This window comes from Pholcus phalangioides, unplaced genomic scaffold, assembly GCF_987345545.1.
Source record: "Pholcus phalangioides strain wild (caught in Gottingen) unplaced genomic scaffold, Ppha-v1.0 ptg000017l_1, whole genome shotgun sequence".
Classification (NCBI taxonomy): Eukaryota; Metazoa; Arthropoda; class Arachnida; order Araneae; family Pholcidae; genus Pholcus; species Pholcus phalangioides.
In genome coordinates, this window is record NW_028301610.1 from 66,346,611 (window position 1) to 66,360,159 (window position 13,549).

General features: G+C 38.6%; 1 protein-coding gene across 3 annotated transcripts in view; it reads right to left on the reverse strand.

Annotated features, from left to right (window-relative positions):
* Positions 1-13,549, reverse strand: part of LOC149074659 (CUE domain-containing protein 2) — a 130,771-nt gene that overhangs the window by 55,567 nt on the left and 61,655 nt on the right. For all 3 annotated transcript variants that reach the window (XM_089247097.1, XM_089247096.1, XM_089247094.1), the window contains exons 4-5: positions 11,727-11,791; positions 11,145-11,314 (exon numbers count right to left, since the gene is read on the reverse strand). In XM_089247097.1, coding sequence (XP_089103223.1) covers positions 11,145-11,314; positions 11,727-11,791 — 235 coding nt within the window. The remainder of the gene's footprint in view (positions 1-11,144; positions 11,315-11,726; positions 11,792-13,549) is intronic.

Below are 13,549 nucleotides of genomic sequence, written 5' to 3' on the forward strand. Positions count from 1 at the left end.
TGCTCCCCAAATCACCTCTGATGGCCCCCTTTCCTCTTCATTTTCTCCGTGGCTCCCTTGAAATATCCCAGTACCCCAAGGAGGGCCATATGGTCTCTCTAAAAAAAACTAATCCACACACTTTTATATACGCGTTCAGGACGGAGATCAAGGGGGACCATATGGTCCCGGTTGAGAACCACTGGGTCAGTCTTTCGTGCAATTCTTTCAGCACTTCTTTCACACGGTTCCTTGGCAGGATGAGTTGCCACCAGAATGTCTTTCCATTCTCCGACTCCCATTCATGGTACAGCATGCCATCTCTCATCTCCAGAGAGTCCCATAGCGCCCAGTATCTATTGGTCGCCGGACTGGAAGAAGCGACGTCTAGCATGTTGGTTTACTCCCGGTGGATTCTTTCAAGTCCATTATCAGTCATATGTCGGGATCTTCTAGCTGGGCCTTCCGAGTATTCTTGTCGCTCCAAGGATCGTCACTTGAGACTTGAGAGGTTATCTATCTCACTACAGGATTCGCCGGCCCACACTTCCCTTTTGCCTTGAGGCAACGATAAAGGTTCTGTGGACCTGGTCCTCTCACCGGGGCATCCGCATTTCCATGCGCTTTCTCTTTACGAGGCTGGATCGCCCTCTTGATGCCATCTGACTCTCGTGAGAGAACAGTTCCGGTCTTACCATCAGTCTCGTCTGCATCAGAGATGCACTCTTTTTCCGCCTCTGGAATGGCCATCACTTTGTAGGTACTTCGTTACGACCACATCCGAGTAGGGCGATACGTTCTCTCGGAGTGTGCAACTGGTCATTCCTTGCGTCCAAGGAAAATCCATGTTTCCTCAAGAAGTCCACTCCGATGATGCACAGATCCCTTATGTCTGCCGTAAAGACGGTGTGTCGATAGGTGAACTTCACTGAGACTTCCAACTTTCAGTTCAGTCATTTTCTCTCCTGTGACTGTCTGCAGCGTCAGCGATGGTGGTACATAGAGAAGTCGTTGCTGGAATTTTCAAGCCAGGTCCGTCCTGATGATGGCTCCGGTGTCAATGGCCATCCTACATGGCAGTCCATCAATCTCACCTCTTACCTGGAGTCCGTGGTACACTCAGCATGGCGCATCTTCCGTACCGGTAGCTGCGACTGAGCATGCGCTTGTAACGTATCAGAATCCGATCCCTCTACGTTAATGGTGATCTGGTCATTATGTGGGGAATTCCTTCTTAATTTAGACCCCAGTTACCGGAAACCACCTGAGGACCCGCTGGCAAACCGGTAAGGGCCAGAATGTTCGCTTAGTTCGGCAGTCGGCGGGTGGGGTCTTTCGGCTGTCGAATGAGAACGGGCCAGAGGTCAGGCTACTGATGTCCCATATAAATTAATTTCCCTCATGACGACGATGTCGCTATTTTCGTGGAGAAGTTTGGTTCAAATTCTGTGTAGGTTGGGCGAGGCTTAAGGGTTTGTCCTGAAAGATATTTTTATTTCCATTAAAGGACCTCCGGGGGGAGTTATTGCAAGTCTCGTTATGTGGAAAACAGAGTTGTACTCACTTGTTTTCGGCGGGGGGCTGCAGACCTCCTTCAGAACATTTCATTTCTTTTTGTGTTATTTGTTTAATATTTACATAGTCTGGAGAGTCTGATCAGCTCTCCGGATTGTGTCATGTTGCCAGATTTCCAATGTGATATTTTCTTTGTGATGTTTATTATTTATTAACGCATGAGTATGCAAATGAGATATTTTTGTTGAGGCGAAAAGGCTGTACCACCATGAATGTGGCCTCAAGAAACTTATTTAGAACCACATGGTGATAACAATTATTTAATTTACTCATCTGACTCCATGAATTGTCACTACTCAAAATCTTGATAATCAAATAATTAATTTATTAAAAACATAACTTCAGAACTGGTTAACATGTTAAAAACTTATATAACTTAAAACGGATAACGGGGATACATAATGTAAAAAGTTAAATACTGAAAAAGAGTGAAGAGCGAGTCATCAACCGTATTTTATACAACACTAGCAGTGACGTCACATTGACATAACACAAGGTGCGGTGACGTCACATCGACATAACACAAGGTGCGATGACGTTACAACATAAAACATTCATACAGCGACACCTACAATACTCCCCCATGAGTCCGGAGGACGGTACATGAAAAATTATATAATTTCAGCACAAATCTAACTTTACGACCGGACCTCGTGACGTAAGGCAGGGACGTGACATATAGGTTCAGTAACAGAATCTGAAATTTTAGGATCAAATTCATTATTGAACATATGAGCAGGTTTTAACCTATCTATTGAAATAGTTTTGACATCATTATTAATTTGAACTTTGAAAAATTTATCAGTCCTTGATAGAACTTTGTAAGGTCCTTGATATGGTTGCTGAAGAGGACGGCGAAAGGAATCCACTCGGACGAAAACGTATGATGATTTCGCCAGGTCCTTGTTGATGAACACATTGGCTGAACTATGGTGGCTAGAAGGAATTGGATGCAGTTCGGACATCTTTTTGCAAAGTGTCAGAACGAAATCTGAGCGAGATACATTCTGACTAGTCTCTGAAGAAATCGCATGGAAGTCGTAGAGTAGAGAAATATCGTACTGCTGAGTAAATGCCTAGAAGTTCACGATCATACATACTGTACCTTTTCTCAGTTGCTGTGAGTTTACGTGAAAAAAATCCAAGTGGTTGGACTTGTTTTTTCACCACTTGATGTAAAACCACTCCCAAGGACGTATCCGATGCATCGACTGTGAGCGTCAAAGGTGCATCTAGTACTGGGTGAGCCAAAAGGGCACAATCAGTGATCAATTTTTTGCACAATGAAAATGAATTTTTGTTTCATCCGTCCAACTGATCGCCGTTAGATCTTTTTTGCATTTTTCTTTCACGAGTTCATGTAAATTTGCCTGAGCATGAGCAGCGCCTTTCAAAAATCTGTGGTAAAAATTAATCAAAGCAAGAAATCTTCTCAGCTCATCCACAGTTTTAGGCAAAGGATAATCAAGTAATGATTGAACTCTATCGGGAATGGGAGAAATCCCTTCACCATTGACAGTTACGCCCAAAAAATTGATTTCATGTTCACCAAAAACACATTTTTAAGGATTAATGACTAAATCATGGGTCTAGGTCAATTTGTCGCGATCAACTTGTCGCGGGACAATCCATCGCATTCAATTTTTTGCAGCGTCAACTCGTCGTGCTACAAACTCGTTGCGGTACAAATTTGTCGCAGACTCGTTTTGTCGCGGTACAAATTTGTCGCAGATTCGTTTCGTCGCGGTACAAATTTGTCGCAGGCTCATTCCGTCGCGGTACAATTTTGTTGCAGACTTATTTCGTCGCAGTACAAATTTGTCGCAAGCTCATTTTATCGCGGTACAAATTTTTCGCCGACTCATTCCGTCGCTGTATTCTCAATTCGTCGCGACAAATTTGAATTCCTTTAAAATTCATATGTTTGTTGTGAGCTTATAAATAGGGTAGTTGCTTTAGGTGTAAAAAATGAAACTAATTTTTTTTCTCATTTATTGGAAATGTTCCCCCTTCCCATCTGTTTTAATTTTTAACAAATGAAGGAAAGTATTCATTGAAGTCATCGAGGAACATTGAAACGTTCACCAAGATAATAAATTGGGATCCAATAAATTTTTAAAATTTAATTTTTACCATATAAGCCGTATTTCTGTCTGGATTTTCATTTCTCGCAGTGAGGGGCGCTGAGGAGCTCACCCAAATAATAAATTGGGATCAAATAAATTTTGAAAATTTAGTTTCCATCATATAGGCCATGCTTCCCGCTTTCTGTAGGGATTTCCATTTCTTGCAGCGAGGGGCGTTGAGGGGTGCACATCGAGATAACAAATTGCGATCAATGTGGCCGCCCCGACCAGACACGACCCAGGCTCTGTCCCTCCCGGGAAAAATAATTACTCCCTTTTGCCGAAACCCGGGAAACAATGTGGCCCCCCAGCACGATTTCCGTAGTTCACTATTAAATGTATCCATGCAGAGAATATATCTTTAAGGAATTTTTTATGGCAATGTATCTAAGTTTTATGTGTAACAGCTGCGAAAAGTATTATTTTCAAATTATTTTTTTGCAATGCAATGCACATTTCAAATCCCTTAGTATTATTACACCGAAATAATAATCAAACACTCCGACCATAGGCACCAGAAACTGGGGGCTGATGCCATTTGAGCCCTCCCCACCAACTCCAATAACTCATGAATACGTGTATACAATACAATGCACCATTTCGCCTCCTGAGTGCGGGTTTGAGTCCCTTATAAACGGAATGAATGGCGATTTTCAGCCTCTCTCCCCCTCCTCAATGTTTCCTTCACGTCGGCACTTTTGACTGGCCAAGGATGCCGGAAGTTTTGGAACTTTTGGGTTCTTGTCTTGATCTTGAAGTAGGAAATTTTGATTTCTGAATCATTTCTCTGGGTGCTCATACCCATTCCATAAAGTACCCTGGGCACCAACAGCATCTCTGTAATGACACCACTGCAAATGTCAATCGATTTTTGATTTTTTTTTCAACTCTAAAGTAACAACTCTCGAGTAAAAAGAATGAAATCAGACTTTTAATTAGCCCATTGTATGTAACTTCATGTACATGACACTAGTAAAGATTAGTAAAAATTTCTTCTTGCAAACACAAGACAAGAATTAACATTAACAGATAATAAAGGATTATATTCAGAGGTATATTTCCTGGGTGGGGCGGGAATATGCGGGCTTTATCCCAAGATGACAAGTTCAAGTGAAAGGGCGTAACCAAAATTGAGTAATTGGTGATCAAGAACATGAATTAGAAAGGAAGAAGGGAGGCAAAGTTTGAATAGCCCACAGGTGGGAAAACTATAAATCCACCTCTGATTATAGCCTACATTTATTAGGATAATTTTAATTTTAAAAACAATTTGTATCGTACATATAAACACTCCACATTATCTAAACCTTTATTTATTTTCAGTTTCAGTAACATTTTATTTAAACACCTATCCAACGTGAATATCACAATAAAAATCCAGATGATGATTAATAGAATAACAAGTGATGCTATTTTAAACTATCATAAAGTTTTCCTTTTTTTAACGATACGTAGGAGAAATTTAAATTGAATTCAAACAATTTAATTTAAAAAGTACTACATTATTTTTTGACATCCGTATAATCTGTATCTCCATTTTATGACACAACAAAAAACTCAAATAAAGGAAATTAATAATAGGCTAATTCATTCAATTGCATTAAAAGTTTTTCTAATTTCGGAATGGGGGATATGGGGGAAAAACTTTTAAACACACACGCAAACCAACATACCATTTCCACATTCAGTTTTGCAATATTCCATGTTTTTTCCAACAGAAATATGTAGACCAAGCACACCAACCTTGTACCAAAAGCTTAGACGCTAATGAAAACTATGTGAAAATATTCCGACAAGCCAGCCAAAAATATGTGACTGATTATAAACGTAAGATTAATGGTTATATTATATCTATGCGACTGACCCATAGTCCTCTTTCTTATTGGTGATTACATTGCCTTTGTCGGTGCTCATCCTATGGGCATTATGAAAACTTCATCGAATCGTCATTCACAAGCACTGTATATTTCTACCCTTGATCTATGCCCAACACCCTTTGCTGTGAGAAATAGAAATCCCAACAAATGCGGGAAGTGCGGCTTATACGGTGAAAATTAAATATTAATTTAATTGAATTATTAATTAATTATATATTTCAGGTTCTTATGGAGATACTGTAATAGTAAATGTTGGTGACTCTCGAAGGGGGGTGGGGAGAAACTCTCGAGTCCATGGGGCAGATAGAAATTTACCGTTAAAGATAGGCTCACTGTAATTTGGGGAATATCATACAAACCAAAATTTTTCCACATGATATTGAAATTTTTTATCACAGCAAAAATAAATTATTTAACATTTCAAATTTTTATAATTGAATTTTCAAATATAGTTAAATTTTTATATGCAGTTAAATTTTTAAATGTAATTGATATTGTAATTTTAATTTTGATTACCTCTCTGCATTGACAAAAAATAATTATTTTTCAGTTAACTGCGTGTACACTTTTGTTCATGTTTTTATTTCACGTGTAAGACAAAAACCTACATACAAGCTCGCGTGGAACATGTACAGTGAAGAATCAACGGTTCGACAAATTGATTCTGCGCTGTAATATATAAATTGACGTCACGACGAATTGACACGGTGGCAAACTTGTACAGCTACGAAATGGAGCTGCGACAAATTTGTACCGCGACGAATTGACACTGCGACAAACTTGTACCGCGACGAATTTGTACCGCGACAAATTGAGGCACAACGAGTAGAGCGCGACAAGTTGATCGCGACAAATTGACCGGCTACGCTAAATCATTATCGCTCAATCGTTGAAAAAGTTTTTTTGAGATCACTTTTGTGACTTTCCTCATCAGCGGATGCGATGAGCAAATCGTCTAAGTACGCATAGACAAAATCTAGATCAGATAGAATGCTGTCTATAAATCGCTGGAATGTCTGAGCAGCATTCGGCAGTCCAAAGGGCATGCGAATGTACTCGAGAAGTCTGTGAGGTGTGATTACTGCTGTTTTTTGAATATCTTTCGGTTCGACATGAATTTGGTGATAGGCCTTTACGAGGTCTATCTTAGAAAAAATTGATTTTTCTGCAAGTCCAAATGAAAAATCTTGAATATGCGGTAGGGGATAACGATCGGGTATAGTTATAGCATTCAGCCTACGATAATCTCCACAAATCCGCCACTCGCCATTCTTTTTGGGAACGAGATGGATTGGGCTCGCCCATGAACTTTTTGATGGGTGAACGATGCCCTGCTTAATTAAGTTGTCGAACTCCTTTTTCACAGCTAAAAGTGTTTCAGGCAATAGTCGCCAGGCCTTAGCGAAGACAGGAGGACCATTCATTTCGATATGGTGAGTGACACAATGGGATTTGGGATCAAAATTGGGAACAGATCTTGTCAATTGAGGAAATTCTCCTAGCAATTTATGGTATGGAGATGCTCCGGAAATTATGGCGAGTCCTAAACTAGGTCCTGGACGTTTTAGACCAGTAGTGGTCAAGGCAGTTAATTTGTCAATAAGACATTTGTTTTTGATGTCTACCAGAAGTCCAAATTTTTCCAGAAAATCCGCTCCTAATATAGGATGCGAGACATCTGCCACAATAAATGCAAATGAAAATTTGCGCCATAAGCCTAGATCTAACATAAATTGCTTGTTGCCATACGTGAGGATTTTTGATCCGTTGGCGGCGAAAAGACAAGATTGTTGCGGCTCATTAATTTTCGTACAGGCCTTTGGATAACAACTAATAGCTGCACCACTGTCAACAAGGAAACGTAAGCCAGAATTTTTGTCACAAACTAAAAGGCGACTTTGCCTCTGGAATTGACCTGCCGTCGCACTAACAGGGGGGGGGGGGGGCTAGTCAGTTTTCCGAATATTGACATGGTTGCACGCATTTATTGACTTTTTGACCAATTCTTTTGTGGTACCAACATAAAAATCATTTTTTTAAACAATCGTTAATTTTTTTCTTGTTGCGTGAAGTTGATCGGCTGCGATCACTTCGGTTATCTCGACTTTGAGAACGAGTTCGAGAGAGCCTTTCGACTTGTTTAGTCAAATTTTCGATTTGGCTCTGCAGTGATTCAAGAGTTGTGCTTGGTGGGCCTACACTAGATACAACTGAGTGTGAAGGAGAAGCTTCTATAATTTTATGAGCTATGACAGCCAATGATTTGAGTGGGTCCTGACACACCGAGAGAATTTGTTGTACATTTATTGGTAGCCGTTGTTTCCAAAGTGTGGCTAAAGCCTCATCGGAAACTTGATTCCCCGACAAATTTTGCATTTCATTCAAGAGCTGCGAAGCCTTTTTATCGCCAAGTTGTAGCTCTTGAAATAGCAATTTCAATCTCGCAGATTCCGACTTTGCGAAACAATTCAAAACTCGATCTTTAAGAGTCAAGTAACAGTTTTCATCGGGAGGAGAGCGAACCAGATTGCTCATGTATGAAAGTACTTTGTTGGAACAAGTTGTAAGAACCATAAGTCAGGATCTGTATAACAAAAAGGTATTGCGCGAAAAGCGATGTGAGCAATACCGGGTTCTCCAACCACGGTGTCAGATTTATCTGGCATTGTTTTGCAAAACAATTTTTTTTTTAAATTTAGAATAAATTTGAGATTGTACACAAATTTATCTACGGCAGATAATTTCAGTGAGATGGCCAGCGAACAAGACCGAAAACCGAGATCCACAACAAAAACCGACACCGGCACGTGCCTCGAGAAAAGACCAAAAAACTTTCACTTACCGACTAAAAACTGTCCTTCTACAATACTTGACAACATTGATGATAATGCTCTATAACTGGTTGACTAGGAGCAGCGATGAAAAAAATTTGAGCAGGTTTTCTGTAGTCATCGTCACAATCTGCGAGTCCGGTTTGACCATTTGGAAATCAGGTGAATCATTTTGTAAGTTCGGGTCTACCATTTTGTACTACCATGAATGTGGCCTCAAGAAACTTATTTAGAACCGCATGGTGATAACAATTATTTAATTTACTCATCTGACTCCATGAATTGTCACTACTCAAAATCTTGATAATCAAATAATTAATCAAATAAACATAACTTCAGAACTGGTTAACATGTTAAAAACTTATATAATTTAAAGCGGATAATGGGGATACATAATGTAAAAAGTTAAATACTGAAAAAGAGTGAAGAGCGAGTTGTCAACCGTATTTTATACAACACTAGCGGTGACGTCACATCGACATAACACAAGGTGCGATGACGTTACAACATAAAACATTCACACAGCGACACCTACAAGGCCTTGCGAGGACGTGTGGTCCTAAAATTTTATGAAATGGGTGTACAAATTCCTCCTCTTTGGCTAACTCTCTCTCTTCCTTTGTTTTGTTCATTCAAACTAGAACCCTCTAGTTGGACGATTCTCCGTCTTGCTACCACATCATTTGGCCTTAGGCTGGGAAAATGATCCAATAGTTATTCAAAATGAAATAGTTTAAAGTGCCTGAATTTGTTTTCCGGCAGGTCTGGAACCGAAAGATTATTTTATCTTCATAGTTGAAAAAACTTCATTACTGGTGTTGGACGGAAAATAACATAGCAGCTGGCCTCGTCTAAAGGTGCATGCAGTAACTTAACATCGAGCTAATCCGGCCCTTAACCAAGAGGCCCCCTGGAGCTGATCCGGCCCTCAACCGAGAGGCACCCTGAAACTGATCGACGTGATCCGGTCTTCAACCGAGAGATCTCCGCTGGTACTGACTAGACTACACTGCACCGAAGTGACTGTCAACCTCGGCTTCCCGACCGGCAAATAAGAGACTGATTGTAGACTGACCATAAACTGGTGAGAGGGTTCCTTTCTCAATATCGAATAGAGGGTTTTATGTAGAATAATCTTGTGTTAAAATTGTGAAATTAACGCCCGAACTTAATAAATATTTTCATGTGAAAGTTTAGTTGTGATAATTTTCCACTTGTCGTTTGCTACTACAATTACTGGATATTTCGAACCGGGCAAGCAACTCCCATAAGGGACGTTGCACGCTCTGCAGGTGGCCTTTTTTGTGGCGTTTCCAGCTTCCCAAGGACTTGTCTCTCTGGGTCCCACGATCGTTCTTGGCACTCTTCAGGAGATCTTACAGCTCTCTGATGATGGCTGCCTTAGCGTCCTCCGCAACAAAGCCTCCGACCATTTGTCGTTCTCTAATTGGTGACATCTTCTCTGACTTCAGCAATAGAGGTGGTGACATCTTCTCTGACTTCAGCAATGGAGGAGTTGATGGTGGTGACATCCTCTTTGACATCGGTGATAGAGGAGTTGATGGCAGCGACGGACGTGTTTATCTCGTTCAAAATGCCCATTTTCATCTGTCCCATCACAGACATCAGTTGGTTCAGCTGTTCTCGCATTTCATTTATGTCCATTCTTCTCGTCTTCATTCAAGTCTTGAATTATCCCACTTCTGACACCAAACTGTTTCGGATAATTTTTCACAAGACTTTGAGATTGCAGAACAAGAAGCGGTTTGACAGACAAACACAGATTATTTACAGAACAGCAATTTACACGTATTTACAAGCTAACAACTTTTTCGCAAAGTTCAATTACAACCAACTTTTCATCCAATCTCTCTATTCTGGAATCCAGCATCCCTTATTCTCATTCTCCCTACTATTTATAGGTCGCTCGAAACTTCGAGAAAAGGAACATTCTACAAAATTCTACTTTACAGTTTCCAAGTTGGCGGCGCCATCATATGGAGAGGTGGAATCACTGTTTGGAAGGGCAGGACCTTCTCGAATGTTCCCACAAGTACTCTGCCAATAGCAGGTATTTCCACCAAACCGAAAACAGTATCAACTGATTTTGATATTTATGAGGGCCATCAAACAAATCGCGCCATCTATTGTCTATAGATCGTAACAATATTCTATTCTGTTCTATATAATACAATCAAACCCCACTTTAACATCACCATTTATTTCACAGAATTTTGGCACTATAACAAAGTTGGCATCATATCAAATCACAGTTTAACAGTTGTAAGGCCTAGAAATATAAGATTTGTTTGCTGAAAATTTTTTGTGCTAAGTGGGTTTGGAATGGCATTGGGGGGGGGGCATGATATAACAGGGTTCCCTGTATATGTATACATCACTTTCGTTACAGTGTGAAGATGGAACTGCCCAAATCATCAATATCCTTAATTTGTTTCTGGCATGAGTATACATACAAAAAAAATAGGCTAGGTTTAAATATTACAGTCATTTATATTTAGAGATTCTTTATGAGTCAGAACAGCATTTAGCTATACAAAAAAAAAAACAAAAAAAAACTCAACAATTCTTTTTAAATTTACTAATTATTTTATGAATTAGATATGCAGAATAATGCTGATAAAACAACCAGACTTCATGTAGAAAGTGATTAGAAAATAGAAGTACATATAAAGTGAAAGAACTCACTTAGTGAAGAAACATAAAGAACTTGAATAGTGAAGAAACAAAGAACTTACTGCAATATGAATTGAGCTTTTCTCTTCATCTTCTGACTGACTAGCACTGCGGCTGCGTGAGCTACCAGCAGAGCCACATGGAGATGATGAAAGTGGCTCAAGAGAAGCACTTGGACTCACAAGACGAGATAAACAAACAAAGGTCTCTTCAACTGATTGTTTTTTTCTTGCTAGGAGTATACATACACATATACTTGAAAGACTAGAACAATTTACATATGTGGGAAATTTTTTCTTCTTCTCTATAGCTAATTGAGCAATTTTTATATACTATACATGTTTTTTTCTAGGGTTATTTATTGATATATTTTGCCTATTAATTTTTTTTATAATTTGGCTTGCATTTTTACAATTCAAAGAAGTATACGTATAGATTGCAAAAGTAAAATAAATATACATACAGTGGATCTCGCTTATAACAGTTGTTCAAAAAACTGTCATGAAAAAATGTTGTAAAGGAGAAAATTCTTTAAACTGGAAATCACAATGTGTATTAGTAAAAGTTGCGACCACAAAAGTCAGGTCAAGTGGTAAAATGTAATAAACGGGATCCACTGTAATTATCATTAAAGAACCAGTTACCATTCTCCTCTGATGACTTTTTTAACCAAACTGCAAGCTGACACATCCATTCACAAATGTGTGAACTGAAAAGAATCATAAATTAAAATAAATTTTTGAAACATATTACACCTATGTATAGTAAAACCTTACTTCTTCGGCCTAGTTGGGACATGAGGGTCAACCAGTTAAGAGAAAATTCTTCCAAACAAGGAGAGGTTGGAACCAAAAGGTAAAATTTATTATGTATGTATTGTCTATTTAATGTATCTGTTTGCCATTTTATAGAGAAATATTAAATTACTGGAATGGATATTGAAAAAAATAAGAAGCTAATTGTTGTAATCAAACAGCTTTTTCACACGTGGTAGTATATTGTGAAACATTTTCTTATTTTCAAAATTTTCTGTTCTTGTTCTGAACTTACAAACTATAAAAGTAATCCTGCTCATAATCTGGCATTTTTTGGCATACTAGATAAACCAAACACTTTTGTTTCAAACTTAACTTCCCTTTGTCCAAGTTAGTTTACTCTTTGCTGCAGGGGGAGAAAAATTGAAGCCTATGTTTATATATATTTCTAATGTTTTTCCTAAGGATGCTGTGGTGACTGTTGTCACAGAAGTCTCTATGATGAGTGAACTGTTATACTATAAACAGGAAGTATGGGGGGAAAAAACCTAACACAGTGACTTTCATAGGGTGCGTCACAACTCCTAGGAATGTAGCTAACATTTGTTAGGGGCATCAAGGTGAGCTAACAATATTCGTGTACACTTGTTAAATGCTCTGAAGCGGTACTTTGTTAGTATATTCTGGGGAGCCATAGATAAACATTCACCAGAGTAAGGAAGCCACAAGTGAATACTTTTCATGGATAGAGCATCAGCCCATTTCAAGCACATTATCAAAGCAAGCCTCAAATATCACTATGACACTAGCCTTTCCATCATTCCAAGTGGATTAACAGCAAATTGCACAACCAGTGGATCAATATTACTTCACCAAACATCAATTCTAGCCATCGCTATATTGCAATTTACTGCCATTAATAAGTTGGGTTGGAAATGAAGGAGCCATCTCTATTGGTGGTCGCATCAAGCTCATTGGAGGAAAAATCTTGTTAAAGTGTGGATCTGTATTGGAACAAACCCTTCAAAACAGACGTGAAAAATTTATATAATTAGTAGCTTTGAGATGGACAAGCAAAATTTACAAAAATCAGGGAACAGACGTAGTGCATCATATTCCATGATTGCATCATTGGTAAAGATTGAATGCTATAATACTGCAAGTGAGTTCATAAAAAACTAGTTTACTGGACACAGCCTCACAAAGAAGACTAGAGATACACCATAATAGATTGGCAGAATTGATGGCGTTTTAAACAATGTGAAGTGTTGAATGCAATGAATCTGGATCAACAGACTTAGAATAAGAACGTGATGTAGAAAATTTATCATTTGAATTTTTTATATCTATATATATATATATTACTTTTTCTAATTCAGTATAAAACTGAATTTTGTAAGGCACGCAGACATGTGACATTAAAATTTTATCAACAAAGAAGTATGCATATCAATTGAGTTTTTTTTTTGATGTGTTACCAACAAAAACTTTTTTTTAACTATGTTTTGATTTCTCATATTACAAATCCTCCCCAATTTACCATCTTTGTAGAGATGTATGAACAAATGAGCAGCATTTTTGCTATTTTCAAAAAGCTTTTTTTAAAATTTGTGCTTAATCAAAATTGTGCTGCTGTCCGAGATGTGATGAAAACATCATCTGTATTGATGATCAAATATCCTGCAATAAGTGTGAAATTTCATTTTTCTTGT